Source organism: Vidua chalybeata, chromosome 6 (genome assembly GCF_026979565.1).
Source record: "Vidua chalybeata isolate OUT-0048 chromosome 6, bVidCha1 merged haplotype, whole genome shotgun sequence".
NCBI lineage: Eukaryota > Metazoa > Chordata > Aves > Passeriformes > Viduidae > Vidua > Vidua chalybeata.
The window spans coordinates 51,854,858-51,870,268 of record NC_071535.1 but is presented as its reverse complement, the minus strand read 5'-3'; the positions used below and the strand labels follow the sequence as shown (position 1 = coordinate 51,870,268).

Genomic DNA, 15,411 nt, shown 5'->3' with positions numbered 1-15,411 from the left:
AATTCTGTTTTTTAAGAGAATGTAAAAAACTTAGATTAAAAAAAAGATACACCTTGATAAAGTGAAATAGACTGACACACCACCACCCTCTCTAAAGGACTGTTTTCACATCTACAGTAGTTTGCAGGAATGTGGCCAGAAAAATGCAGTGCCCTTTTCCAAAAAACCCCAAACCAACACAGCCAAATATAATAGAGCTCCTAGGCCAAGAAGTCAAGGGATGAAACATCAGAGGTGCAAAAATACAGGTGTACAGTTATGGACATCTGCTTGAACTCTTGGTTCTCAGCCTGGGCAGACACTGAGATTCACCCAGTTGTGCTCAGTTATTAATGAGGGTGGAGCCAGGTCTGCTGCTCACTTTGCTTTGCTTTAGGGGAGATCATGTTTTGCCACCTCTGGATTTACTATAATAATTTTCCTTATTAAACTTTTTTTATCCTTTATCTTTTTTCTGACTTGTTTCTTCTGCCAACAGCACGTTACTCCCTCGTCTCTTCACCTGGATTGCATCCTGCACTGTAAAACTGGTGTTAAGGAGTTTGTGCTTTATGCTTGGGTACGCCTCTGGGTGGGGTAAAGCTGCTCCAGAGCCACAGAAAATCTCAGAAAGCACAGTTAGATTTGTAACAAGGGGGTACAGTTTAAAATGCAGCTCAGTTTTAATAATCTCCAAGCCAGGCGAGAATTTGGACACGCAGACATCAATAAACATGGAAATTAGTCAACTGAAATATGGTGTCTTTCTGGGAATTTTGTTGCTTTTTCTTTTCTATATATTGAACCAGTCACTTAAGGCTTGAAGAATGCCTTAGTTTCCTGGAACTGCCCCTGTGATACAAAAAAGCCACAACACTGAAGTGTGGTGGTTTATATAATTTCCTGGTTCGCATGGCTGGTGTGCATTGCTTTATTTCTGGTGGTGGGTTTTTTTTTTTTTTTTTTTTTTTTTTTTTTTTTTTATTCAGGTATCCTTTCCTGCCCTGTGTGCAAACAGACCTGCTTTGCAAGGGATGTAGTTGAGAATTTCTTCCTCAAGGACTTTCCCATTGGTGATTCAGCTATGGCAAAGGTAAGTGAAAGCCACAAGTTGTGGTTTGTTGAAACACTGCCAGATGAGCACTGAAAACAGAGCAAATCTTGTTTTGAACAACAAAGATTCTCTTACAGTTTGCTTATGCAGCACTGTAATTACTTCATTACCAGAGATGAACATACTGCCTTCATAGTAATTTTAAAACTTTAGTTGAAGAATGAGTTTTACTCTCTGTATTTTTAGTAGTTCATTAAATGTATTGATACTAATGTATCTGTGATAATCAACATATTAGGAAGGTACTGAATGTCTTGGATTCCTCATTGTCCTCTTTTAGCTCTCAACTTGAAGTAAACAATTGTGGAATTGTTAGGATTAGAAGGGATCTTTAGAGGTCATCAACTCCCCACCAAGGCAGGGTCACAGGAGCAGTGACACAGGAGCACATTCAGGTGGGTTTGAATGTCTCCAGAGGGAGACTCCATGATCTCCCTGGACAGCCCTTCCAGTGCTCTGTAACCTCAGTGTTAAGGGTGGCACACCTTCATTTTGAGGTGGAACTTCCTGTGTTTCAGTTTATGGCCATTGTTCCTCATCCTGTCACTGGGCACCACTGAGAAGGGTCTGGCACCATCCTCTTAGCCCACCTTTGAGATATTTATAAGCATTAATGAGATCTTCTCTCAGCCTTCTCTCAACTAACCAGGCCCAGCTCTTGCAGCCTCTCCTCACTGGAGAGATGCTCCACACCCCTCATCCCCTTTGTGGCCTCTGCTGGACCCTCTCCTATAGCTCCTTGTCTCTCTTGAGTTATGGAGACCAGAAATGAGGAGAATTCTCTGGATGCGGCCTCTCTGGAGCTGAGTAGAGGGGATGATCCCCCCTCTCTACTTGCTAGCCACAGGAGCTGACTCTTGACTAAATTGTTACACCAACATCACCCATTAGGTCACGTAAGCAGTTATAATTTTCTGATTGTCTGTTTTAATGATAAAAAAAGTCGCATCACATTGCAGTTTCCCACTGGGGAATGGATTCAAAGGAAGGTATTGGATTACTCCTTTTGCCTTGAGTTGGCACTGTACATAGGTGGATTTAACTTCTGTTAAATACCCAGTGAACAGGCAGGACTATTCTCACAGCTTAGTTGCCACTAGCTTGGGTGGAGAGGAGGAACAGAGAAAGTTGGGTATTGTTAAAAAGTAAAAAATGTGTAACCTAATCCACAGAGTGTTCTGGGGACATAAAAAATAATTAAGGCAAGCAAACTGTATTGACATCTTCAGGTGTACATTGCTTGCAGAGTGCAGGCTAAGTTGATCTAAAACGAGAAGGGGTGGACTCACATGCACTCTCCAAAGAGAGGAAGAAAATTCTAAAGATACTGCTGAGTTTTTAAAATGCACTTATTGTACTGGGACTTCTTAATTACTGTGACTTGCATAATTTACTTTTCAATGAGAATTTGTGTAAAAAGGAAATCAAATGAGAATATCTAATGTCTTCAAAAGCATTAGATTGCCATCCTTAAAAGAAGGTTTTTCTTTTCTGTAATCCCTCAGGAGTCCTAAGAGCAGTTCAATAATGCAGATTCCTTGCTGGAGCATAGGAGTACCCTAGAGCAACTTGTGAACCTTCAGAGTTTTCAGCTTCCTTTTTATTAAATCAAATCATGTAGCTTTGCTTGCTTGCTATCTCTAACCACTACCACCACATTCCAAATTAAAGCCACAGTTTCACCACCAGTGACACCAAAAGGAGAAGCACCAGATCAGCCATCTGAGACACATCTGAGCCGCCATCATCATCTTAATTTTCCTTCTATGTTCAAATGGGAGTCTGTCAAGGCTTGTAACAAAGTGTATGGAAACAGCAAGGTGTCTCAGTGTGTGAGAGAGTGGAACATGAACGATAGAATGTGCTACATGCCAGCAGCAGCAGTTTCAGAAATACACAATTCAGAATCTCTTGCCCAAAAGCCCACTTCCACATCATAAATAATGCAACTCTGGGAGCACTCTGCAACTTAACTGTTAACACAGTGCAGTGTCAATACAAATTCCAGTCAGATTGACAGCTGAACTGCTGCAGGTAAACCTGTGCTTAAACACTTTTGGTTAAGGCAGAGAAGGCAGAGCATTCCATAATTTTTCCTAAGATGGACCTAGCTAGGTACATTTTAGATTAGTCACTTCTTTTTATAAAACAATCTGTGTTTCCCAATTTAAATATTCTTGCTTTTTGGTTATATAAGTTTTATTAGGCTTTTTGGTTTAAATTATTGTATGTACCCTTTGAAAAACATTGCTGATAAGCAAATAGCATTTTGGCTTGCACAAACAATTCCCTCTCTAGACAATTAAATGCATTTAAAACTTTGCTTTGTTGTCTTATTGTCAAGAATTGCCCAACCTATTTGAGAATGAATATTTAGAAGCTCTTGAGTAATGGCTTGATAAGTGACCTGTTGTGAAATGCCAGACCCATGGAAGGAAATGATAAAATTTAAATTAATTTTAGTAAAACAATTTTTCTTCCTGTGCTGAAGTGAATCTGAACTTGACTCACTTGTGTCACAGAATTTAGGTGGATCTGGATGTTTCACTAAGTGTTAAGGCTGTGATTGAAAACTGAGACAACCAGCTAAGAACTGCAATAGTTCTTCCTTCAGACTTTCTATTTCCTGAGCCACCATGAGGAGAAACCCTTCCCTTACACTCACCAGAACTTGCATCAGGGGTTCTGAGCTGAGCACAGGCTGCTGTATCCTTCTCTTCACATTTCCCATCAAATAGTTGGGATGCAAATATTTTGGCTCACAGCTGGATTGAAGATCAGCTGATGCCCAGGAGAAAGGACAACATAGGAAGTGATTTTGCCATCTATTCCTATTTGCTTGAGTAGCCCTGAGTAGAAGCAATATTGAGGATATGTATGTGTGTACATAGCTATAGTAGATATATTGTAATCTTGAAGGAAATGCTTAAGTTTAATAAAGTGGTGGTAAAGCTTTTTATGCTTTCATAATGGTAAATTTACATCACTGTACTCACTCTGCCCATGAGTACCTATTTGTGGCTGTGGTGAGCCAAATACATGAATATTGTGAGTTTTATGCCTAGAACAAATCCTTTTTAAAGGAATTATCATTGTAGCTATCTTGAAATTACTCTTGAGTTCCTTCTGGATACCAGATGTTGAATTACCCACTTCATTTCTGTGCTGCTCTGTTCGTTTCCCTCTTGTGACATGTCCAGGCAGCATGACCTATATAGCAAAGGACATTCCCTACATTGTTGAGTCAATGGAGAGAATACTTAATTAAGGCTTCCAGGTGTTCCTGTGACTTGTGTTTCCTTAACTTTTTCCTAAGCTGGACCTAGGTGGATACATTTTAGATTAATCACTTTTTTTATATAACAATCTTTGTTCCCCATTTAAATATTCTTGCATTTTGGTTATAGAAGCTTTTTTAGGCTCCGCCACATATGATATTGAGATATAAACTGAGCTCATTTCTGGTTAACTCTTTAAATATAGGAACTAAGCTTTTCAATAATAGTGTGTGGGTGTCCCCACATTGTTTTCTAGATTGTTTCACCATTAGGATGTTTTATGTATTTTTCTCAGTGTCACACAGCTAAAACCAGACTCTTAAAAACACTTGGATTGCTTTAATTTGAGGACAAAAAATACTAAGCAGTCTGAATCATATCTGTTAAGAACAACATTTTGTACAGCTGATTTGTCATGCATGTGTGTAATTGCACTTTTTGTTCTTAGAGCTGCTCCAGGTGCAAAGAGAAGAGACCTGCTCACAGTCTCTGCACAAGATGCAATAAGTGGTTGTGCAGCTCATGCACAGAGGAGCACAGGCATGGCCAGGAACCTGGAGACCCCTTCCTGTCCTTATCCCTGAAAGGCTGCACAGGTACTGGGGGCACACTGGAATTTTCTTTCTTGTATCGGTTTTCAGCTGCAAAAGGAGCAGTTGCAGGCTCTGTGCCACAGACAACAGGCTCTGTGTGACTCAGAAGGATACGTACTTGTCAACAAGAGATTAGGTGATTTTTCTCTAACTTTAGGGTCATTGCCACATGTATTAAATTACAAGTCCTCCGGGCTTCACCCGGGTGCCCAGCCTGTCCGGGGGAAAACCCTCAGAGGACTGGTCTGTGGGGAGGATGTGGCGGGAACCCGGATAGCTCCACCGTAAGGACGAGAGGGCTCCAGAGTAGCTGTATTCCTAGAGGCTTTATTTCAGGAGCGTTGCAGGAACAGGAGGGTGAAACGAGGGACACGAACTTTCCAGAAGGGAGCGAACTCCGGAAGCCCCGAGGGCAGGCGGGGCTGGGTATTAAGGGCAAAGGAGTAGGCATGATTAGGGTACAAAACAACCAATGGGTAACGGGTAAAGGGGGGGAGACAGAGTGGGGTGACATACAGAGAACTAATCGGGGTACAGAGGAGGAGTGGTATTCTAACAGGAGCCAATGGGGATAACAGAATAACTGAACTTTCTGGAACTGGGGAGTGTGCTAAACATTGATTGACAGCTCTTCTGGGGTGGAGAGCAGCAGTTGGTTGGCAACCTTTTCTAAACTGTTGCTGCCTCCCAAGGGAGAGCAGGAACCCTTCCCATGGCCACAGTCAGTATTCCACGGTATTGGAAAAAAGTTTGGATATTTGTGTTTGACAGATTCTCCACGTGCCTTTCCAATCTATGGAGTGATGGGTCAGAAGGGCTACAACAGCAACAGGCCTTGCTCTTTCAGTATTTCTGCCCCAATTTTGGTAATTTCACTGAGAAAACCACGACAAAGCAATTCCTGTGCATATGGACAAGGTGTGTGAGGGAGTCACAGACAGCAAAAGGCTGTGATCACTACAGGATGTTCCTTTCAATTTGTGCTTGAGCAAGCACAAATTAAGCCTGCTGGCAAATATGTCTCATCCCTATACAATGGTGATCTACAGAAAGTATTATCATCTCCTATTATTAATCATTATTTGCTTTACTTCTATGTCAGAAATCTGCTGCAAAGTATGCTAACCTAAACTTATATAAACAATTTTTAGCTAAAAATAAGAATTTGTGCTGTGTGCTTATTATTCTTCGTAAGGAAGATGAACAGAAAAAGGAATAAAAAAAGCCCACTGATTATTTTTGTTTTATTTTCCTTTAGGATTTTTCTTGTAGAAGATGTGACTTGCTATAGATGGAGGTTTATTAAGTACAGGGCGGTCATATCAAGCAGAGTTTGAGGAACTTGAGACAAAATATACAATTCCTAAATAGAGTGTAAACAAAAGAAGCCCATAAGAATGCTAATAATAAAAATCACAAATTACATTTAAATGTTTTTTGGGTCTTTTCTAAGAAATAATATAAACTGAAGTCCCCCAGTTTCCTCTCAAATGTCCTGATTAGATGGACAGTATGTTTTTCTTCTCAAGTTGATGACAAGATAAGGACTGTGGTTTTGAGGTTCCAACTGTTTATAATTTCATGTCACTTTAGCAAAGATTACCAGCTCATATTGTTGACAAATACTGGTGAGAAATCATGTGTGGCTTAGCTGTGAGTCTGTGTGTGCTATATAAATAAAAAGTTGCAGACACATAAAAACATGAGAAAGAATTTTAGTTTAGTACTAAATTCCATGTGCTGAACAAAACATGAACAAGGAGCTTGGTAGTTCATATATAGACTAGTTAATATAGAAATTACTTGGAATGTAATTGTGCTTTTGTATTATTTTTATTATTATTAATATGTGTTTTATCTATTTACAACAGATATGCCTTCAGAACAGTTCAAAGAAAGAAAATATTGGGATATACTAGAACTCAGACTGTTGTTTGTTTTTTTCCCTTCTGGAAATAAACACACAGCATTGTCAGTCAGGAAGGATTTATGAGGTGTAGGGTGTTCTGAAAACAGCCACCTTCTTTGTAAGTTCTTGAAACTATTAAGTCTTGCGCTTTTAAACTGTTCTATCTTTTGTATCTTTTGCCATTTTCCTTATAAAAGCCAGACCTTCTTCTGGCAGTGTTAGATTCCTTGGGTCAGAAATGAAGTAAAGTAGCAAAAAACCATCACCAAACACATTAAATCCTTCCTATTTCTATTAATTTTAATAAACTATTTCTTGAGCTTTACTTGAGAGGAGTCTGAGTCATTGAGAATTATGGAAGTGGAGGCAGAACTCTATTAGCTAAGATTGCTTTTCCAAAATTGACCTCAATTGATCAGAGATTTAAAATGTTCTGTTAATTATTCAAGAGATCCACCTGAGATAAAGAAGATATAGGCTGTAGAAAATGGTAACTCAAATGATGAATTATCAGCATTTAGGGCAGCTGAGCTATCTCTGCTCACCAAGGGAGGTTCTTTTTAAGAAGCTAAAATGGGTGGTTGTGGTTAGGTATTTGCTTCTAGAAAAAACAGGGTTGTGCACTTGTTTAGTACCTGTTTTCTAAGTATTAAACTTACTTCAAAACTGAAAAGTGTTGCTCGGAGCTGAGTAAAAAGTAGGTCAAGACTATCGTGGCTCAGTGGCAGTTCTCACTGATATGTCAATTGATTCAGGGGATTACTGGTGGCAGAGGCTGTGGGTCTGGGTTGCAATTAGATAATACTGGTTTTATTCTTAGTTTGCATTTGAAATCTACTTGTCTCTTAAATCTGACATGGTATTAAAAAAACCCAATGAATTCTCTGGGATGACTACAATCACCCAACGGCTAAAAGGCCTTTAGAGAGAGAAAAAGGGGGAAATCATTATATAGGATTGTAACTTCAGTATATTGGACCTTAAAGACCACATCTCATTATCAGTTTGAGTTTAATATGGAAAACTTGATCTTGAGTTTACAGGAAAATAGCCTGTATGCTCTGCAGATACAGAACACTTTGAAAGGCTTTTGCAGCCCATAAACTGTCAGAAAGTTATTATGGTCTTTTTAATTTTTCCCTTTTAAGATGTAAAATCTGATCACATAGGGGATGATCTTTGACATTCTCCTTGGATAGATGTTGGTTGTACTACTTCGTTATTTGCTTTTCAGCTGCAGGTTTTAATATAAAAGTACATATTTGCAATATAATCAGAAAAAAAAATGCTGTCAAGGTGAATTCAGTTTGATCCTTTTTAGTAGAAAATATTGGAGTGGGTTAAAAAAACCTAATCTAATTTCCTCCTTTATTAATGCTATCTTTATTAATGCATTTGATTCAATAATGACATAAACCAATAAACTTCCCTGAAGAATAAAGCATGGTACTGCAGTAAATCATTCATAACAAGGTAAGCTATGTAAGGCTGTTACACAAACTCTTGGCCTAATCTGTCACAAATTATCTTCTTGCACATTGTTAAGAAGGTGGAATGAAAGTTACTTGAACTGGAGGAAATAAATCAAGCTCCTCAGAAATATTTAGAGTAGATAGCAATCTAAAAACTGGGCAATTTGACATGTGTTTTTTAGAGTGGCATGGATTTTCTCCATATTTGCATTGTCATTGTTAGTCATGAGATTTTCTTAGCCTTTCTACTTCTCTGTTGTGAATTTTACCATTTGAAAATGAAGTGGCTGAGCCAGTATAGCTTGCTGCACTCTGTGGGTCTGCGAAATTGCAATAGTTATCACTTCTGAATCTATAAAAGGCTTCATTTTGCTACAGGATGAGAGTGTGGTCTCTGCATCAGGTTTGTTTTTTTGGTTTTTTTTTTTTTTTAATGTATAGATAAAAGGTTTGGCATGGAAGAATGGAAATATTTATTCTTATTTCATATGAGCAGATAATGATGTATAAATTATTAATGCCTCTGCATAATCAAATTTTTTTATCAATATGTGCTATCTAAGAATGCTTGTTTTGTTTAATTTCCCACATGTTGGTAAAGAGTAATGGGATAGTGTCTTTGTTGGAGTACTGTAAGGAAGCAACCGAGCTTTTCTTTGATGGTAGAGGGCTGGCTTTGCCATGGTTTATCTTTGTGTTTTTCTGGCATCTTTTGTTGACAGTATTCTTTCTTTCTAAAACAATTCTACCATTCAGAAAAAAGGCTAGAATAGATTGTACAGGAATAATGCTTCTACTTCGCATGCCTGCTGTCCATTCTTACTCTTTATCATATTACTCTTTAGAAAATCCATTTCAGAACAGATTTTAGGGCCTAATATCAGCCCCAGCTGCTGAAGTTTATGAACTGCATTGCAACAAACACAAATTTGGAAAACAATTGGTTGTGTGACTTTTTAAGAACAAAGGATTTCCTTGCTTCTGCTGTAACTGAAAGTTTATTTAATATGTTTGCTATTCTACATTTTACAATAGTTTTGTCGAGTGGTTTACCAGACCAGGGTATTTAAAGTTGTGAGGCAGGCACTCCAAATCATGATACTATAAAGTCACAAGAGGTTAGAGGACAGTATGATTTGTTTTGGTGGCTTGTTCCTGGTGTGTTCAGTTTGTAGGATGTGTAAGGAAAAAATGCAAGCAAACCCAGCCTCAGATAGTCAGAGGGTTCCTGGTTATGTGCCTTTAAAAAATGTTACCGAGACTTGACATGAAATGGTGAGGTTGGTTACTCTCTTTCTGAGCTCTCCTTGTGGATGACAGCCTTGTTTTGCATTCCTCAGCAGCTGAAGATGAAGGAAGGGAGTTTTCGTTGTTCTGTCCAGTGCACTCTCAAGAGGCACTGAAGGTGTTTTGTGAGACATGTGACACCCTCACCTGCCGCAGCTGCCTCCCGTCAGAGCACAAGGAGCACAGGTACCAATGGGGCTCACCAGCACTGAACACTTTTCATCTGTGTTTTCACTCTTTTCACCTGTGTTTGCCAGCTGAAGCTGCAGGCTGCTCTGAATTTAAAAGCCACAGCAAACTCAGCTCAGTGTCTCACAGGTGATTTAGCACAGGGCTCACTGCTCTGGCAGAAACCCTCCCTGCTCTCACCTGCACACTCATGAACTGAGAAACCACAGTATGACAATTGTCCCTTCTTTCACAGGTTCAGGCATCTTGATGAAGCTCTGCAAAATCAGAGAATTATCCTGGAGAATGTCATAACTAAGGTGGAGGAGAAAAAAAATGGGATTCAGGTTTCAGCTAAACAGATTGAAGACAGGTAATTGCTACGCTTTCTTTTTTTTCCCATGGAAGTAGGTGATCTGTAAAAATAATATTTTCACTAAATGTAGGTTAACGGAATTAAAGGCAGCTTCTATTTTCTTTCTTGGAGGGTAGAAAAGAATAGGGAGATTAAAAATATCAAATTCATGTTTAAGTGGTACTGACAAGTCATGGTGCTGTAATACACAATTCCATACTCTTTGTAAGGCATGTGACAGCTGACTTCAGAGCTAAGATTTTTTTTGTATAATCTGTTTCTGAGCTATAATCTGACAATATTGCAAATAATGATAATTTTTACGATCCCTTATTTCTTAAAGAAACTTCAAAGCAAGGTGCAATTTTACCAAAATGAATATAAAAATGAAAATGTTTAATTATTTGAACTGGATTTCAGCTACTGATTATGCATTTAGTAGCAGTTGGATCTCTCTTCTGCATTAACAAAACCATTTCAAGAGTACCAATCTATTTATAATCTAGTATAAACAGGAAGTTTTGGATATATTACGCATGTATTTGTTGAAAAAGAGCTAAAGGCTGTTCTTGACATGATGTTTGAGATAATCCATCAGCATTAGCATGTCACATCCAGAGAGGGGTGGTCAGGGTTCAGAGAAGTGGGGGAGAACTGATGGGAAATGATACAACTTTCACTGCAGTTCTGTCAGTAGACAGATCAGTTCTTGTAGCAAATAACTGCTGAGCAGTGAATAAATGATACATCAGGGATATGTACCTCTTACCTATAGGTTGCTTGAAGTAAAACATCTGTACAAAAAGGTGGAAAACCAAATAAAAATGGCCAAGATGGTTCTGATGAATGAAATCGATAAACGAACAAATATCCTCCTTGAACAACTGGAAGTAAGTAAAGCTAGTTTCATTTGATACCTTGGGAAATCAAACTAAATTAAATTTAATCCCTGCGCCAGTGGAAAGAATATGGACTGTGGGAGCTATTGTCCCATTCCTTATATTTTTTAATATTTGGGGTTTTTTTTTCTGCAGACTTTGATGTGGAATCAATGGTTGACAAAGATTCAGGGCAAAGTGGCAAAATATTTCCTTATCATGAGTTAACCACAGTTTCTAATGCATTTACAAAGAATATGTGTGCACCTTTTGAGTACTTAGAAAACAAACCAGCTTCTGATTTTGAGCTTTAATTTTTAGGAGCCCAATAGCAGCACAATTAATCCCCTGTTTCAGAAATGATACTTTGGTCTAATTTCTGTAACAGAACTTTTGAGTTTTGACTCTTCAGTTTTTACATGTCCAGTTGAAGTATATGAGATTTTATTTTGAAATGTGCTGAGGAGAAAAATTGCTGATCAGAATTTCCAGACAAGAAAGTGGCCCAGGTGCAGATTTGATCCAACATCTTCAGCTTTCTTGGGTTATGTTATTCTATTAAACCAAGGCCAGAATGATGCAGATTGTTTGCTCCTGGAGGAGTCATTGCTCTTCCTGAATTCAGACTTATCTCCTGAGCTGGATTTGCTTCCTTTCTGTGATGGGTGGTTTAAAGAGATTGTGAAGAACAGTACTGCTGCAAATACTGCATAATGTAGTGCAAATGGTTGCATCTGTTATGTGTGTCTAAAGAATGACAGCCCTTTTCTACTGATTCATGTTATTAACAGAAAATCACCAGTGAGAGGAAGCAGAGGCTGGAGCAGCAGCTGCAAGGTGTTGTGGTCTTAGGCAGACAGGTAGAACATGTTCAGAACTTCATCAGCTGGGCCGTGTGTAGTAAAAAAACCATCCCATTTCTCTTCAGTAAGGAACTGGTAAGAGCAAGGCTTGTTGTGCAGTAATTGTGAGAACTGTTTTAAGGTTCTGATGTTGATCAAATGAAACATTTTTCACCATCTTAGAATTGTGAATAAAATCATTGTTCTTTAATGTATCATCAGATTGTGTTTCAGATCCAGCGCTTGTTGGAGACAAACTGTAACACAGACACTGGCCCCCCTCTGAAGATCAGGTTTGCTTGGGATCCCTCCTACTGGACTAAGCAACTCTCCAATTTGGGTAAGAAAATTATAGTAGGCAAATTCCCAAAGCTAGGCTAGACAGATGCAGACAATACAGTACCTCTGCCTAAAGGGACATCCAGTTTTGAAACTCCTGCTGTGTTCTGAAGAAAAATGAGTGTAGCTGAACTTCCCTGTTTTTTCTCTCCATTTCTATCCACTCACCAAAAGACCATTGAGGTGTCTGGTGCTTTCACTCTCTTAGTGGACAAATGAGCTGAGCACTGTTGAGACACTTGCAATTGAAAGGCACAAAGATGGTTTTAAGACACCGTTTCTACAACAATTACAGTGTTACCTATATAACAGATGTCCATACTGTGACTTTGTTTCCCAGCAGCTGCAGATTTCCAACTGCAATGGGTTTTTACTGTAAATTCAGCTCAGTGGGCTGATCACTGATCTAAAAGAGCAGTTCTCTTCCCATTTTAAGGTACTAAAACCTAAAAGGGGTAAAACACTATCAGAAGTGTTGCAGGGAATAATCTCTTGATGAGAAGCATGGACAAGATGATTTCATAAGTCACTTTTATTTTCAGCTTTTATGAGTCTCACCTACATAGCATTAATCTTCTATTTTTGTCACTTGCCCCCTGGAAGCTGTCTTTTGTACGTGTGCTTATGGATGAGAATATAAGCTCATACTTCTGTAAAAATGAAAGTATAAGCCATATCCATCAGTTAAGATAAAATAGGGTCAGTTTTTCAAAGTGTTTGCTGGGTAATTCAACCGTGAGTTTCACTGACATCAGTGGGAGTTGTGTGAACTGAAATAACTAGATAAATATTGGAAAATTTGTCTTGAACGGATGTTGGCAGAGTGTTTGCATGTTTGCATGCAAATGATATTTGAATATAATTTATATTTGAAATGTGCAAGGAAATGGCCATTTCCTTGTGTACAATTTTTATTGTATATATTTGTCAAGACCATAGGAGGGAGTAAATTTGCTGGTTTTTTTCCAGGGGGTTTCACAATGGAAGGTGGACACATATCTCACCCAGATGTGCTAATCTGTGGAAATATTCAAGGGTTACAACCCTCTCTGTACCATGGGCACCACTCCCCAGCCTCCCAGCTGGAGAGCAGCCAGCCACACCAGTTCCCACCTGCGATCCAGTGTTCTGCACCCATGTGCTGCTCCCACTGCCTCAGCATTCCTCACCCAAACAAAGCTCAGCCTTCTTACCAAGACACGAACCACCACAAGAACTTCCACCAGCCTCCTGCACTTCATCAGCAGCACTTCCCTCTGCAGTACAGCTTGCAGCCCCAGGACAGAGAGCCACGGGGTGCCCCCCAGCCTGTGCCCCCCAGCCTGAAGCTCCCGCAGGCTGGGCTGGAGCAGCAGCCACACTCGGAGCTGGACAACATGTCCGGGAGGGTGGCAAAGTCCTTCCCACCCCAGCAACTGCAGCAGGGTTGTGCTGGTGTGTCCCACGAGACTCAGCAGGTTCCCATGAGCCACCCACAGGCTTCTCTGCAGACATCAGCTGTGGGAGTGCAGCTGGGCCATGCCCAGAAGACAAAATCCAACCACATGCTGCAGCCACCCCCACAGCAGCAGCAGCTGCCACTGGCATCCCCCTCGGCAGGGCACAACGAGAACACCCACAAGCAAGTCATCCAGCAGAGCCTGGACATCATGCACCATCAGTTGGAGCTGGAGGAGATGAAAAAGGATCTGGAGCTTCTCCTGCAGGCCCAGGGACAGTCCAGCTTGCAGTTGAACCAAGCCAAGCCACCTCAGCATGTTCAACAGACTATAGTTGGTCAGATCAACTACATAGTGAGACAGCCAGCCCCAGCACAGCAACAAGTCCAAGATGAAGCACAAGTATGTTCTCTCAAAGTAATTTCCTACTGCATTTAGTCAGTATAAGTTCAGAAATTGGACACCTGTGAGATTTCATGTGTTTTTCTGAACTTTCTGTTGGTGTCTTTTCTGTGTATGCAGCAGAGAGGCTTCATGCCTCATGCAGATTGGGCCAAAATTTTCTGAAAAAGGGCTGCATTACCACCCTGGGTCCCAAAGATCTGAATCTCTCAATAGACAAGGAGAGCAGCAACATGGGAGAATAAAAGCACCATCACTCCTCCTTTGTAAATAGGTGACTGGAGGACTGCAGTAGTTTCACTCTGCATTTCAACTCTTTTTTTACTGGAAACATTAAGCCCTAAGTCCTTAAAAAGCATTAGATTCTGAATTATTATTGAAGAGAGTGAAGACAATTTCTTGGTCTGAGGGTTATTTCCCATTCTCTTGCTGCTGCATCATGTCATTTAAGTTTATAATCATTATCCGCACATGCTATTGTGCTACCGTTTTGTCAGCAGGGCTCATCTCTTCCCTTTTCCTCTGTTAGTAAGGAGCCTGCTTTTGGAAGAGGGACAGTCCTTGGTGGTGAACATCCAAACTACAAGGCAGATCAGCTGCAGAATAAAGTGGCTTGGAAATTCATTTTAAGTGGTGGAAGGGTGTCTCAGACTTACCATTGTGTAAATTTTGTGGAGCTGCCACCTTGAATAGCTCTCAAAGTAGATTACCTGCAAGTGCAGACTGCAAGCTTTTGGTGTAGCTGTACATTTCAGCAGCTTTATTGAGTCTTTCTTTTTTTTTAAGAATTTATTAATATTTGAGAGAGAACTTTCTCCATTTCTCTCTGCTTAAGGTTGCCTTGAACATCTGTTGTTTTAGAGGCTTTTTGGGCTTTTCATAATGTGTATGCTGTGAGTTGATGCAAATTTGTTACTGTTTTTCTTCCTGTTACTGTTGAAAAGACAAATTCTCATTTGTGATTTGTAGGTCTGTGAGAGCTCCACAGAAGCTGATGCCCAGAAGCCTGTAATTTCTCTTGATAAAAGTGACAATCCCTCCCTGTCACAATCACTAGATGAAGCAGCCAGTGGCAGGAGCCACTCCCCTGAGAGCACACTGCAGCAATCAACTTTCCATCCAGTGAGAAAGGTATAAAGAACTTCTTAAAAAAAAAAAATTAAAGGGAAAACATGATTTGGTAATATTGGATGTGGCACTGGAGTTTGCAATCTGGTGGAAAAAATTAAAATGAAGTAAAGTCAGCCAAATGGCTTGTAAGTTTTGGAAGACAGTCACAGCCCTAACCTTGTGTGCATCTCCTGGTAAGGTGCCAGGATGAGCAGATCTTCTAGAGGCTGATGGTGTTTAGGTCTG

The 15,411-nt window shown here is 39.9% G+C and overlaps 1 protein-coding gene across 1 annotated transcript in view; it reads left to right on the top strand.

Moving 5' to 3' along the window:
• Nucleotides 1-15,411, top strand: part of TRIM66 (tripartite motif containing 66) — a 46,941-nt gene that overhangs the window by 11,480 nt on the left and 20,050 nt on the right. Inside the window, exons 3-11 of the mRNA XM_053946140.1 lie at nucleotides 969-1,072; nucleotides 4,820-4,967; nucleotides 9,686-9,818; nucleotides 10,057-10,173; nucleotides 10,931-11,045; nucleotides 11,825-11,971; nucleotides 12,098-12,215; nucleotides 13,184-14,055; nucleotides 15,025-15,186. Of these exons, the coding sequence (XP_053802115.1) occupies nucleotides 969-1,072; nucleotides 4,820-4,967; nucleotides 9,686-9,818; nucleotides 10,057-10,173; nucleotides 10,931-11,045; nucleotides 11,825-11,971; nucleotides 12,098-12,215; nucleotides 13,184-14,055; nucleotides 15,025-15,186 (1,916 nt within the window). The remainder of the gene's footprint in view (nucleotides 1-968; nucleotides 1,073-4,819; nucleotides 4,968-9,685; nucleotides 9,819-10,056; nucleotides 10,174-10,930; nucleotides 11,046-11,824; nucleotides 11,972-12,097; nucleotides 12,216-13,183; nucleotides 14,056-15,024; nucleotides 15,187-15,411) is intronic.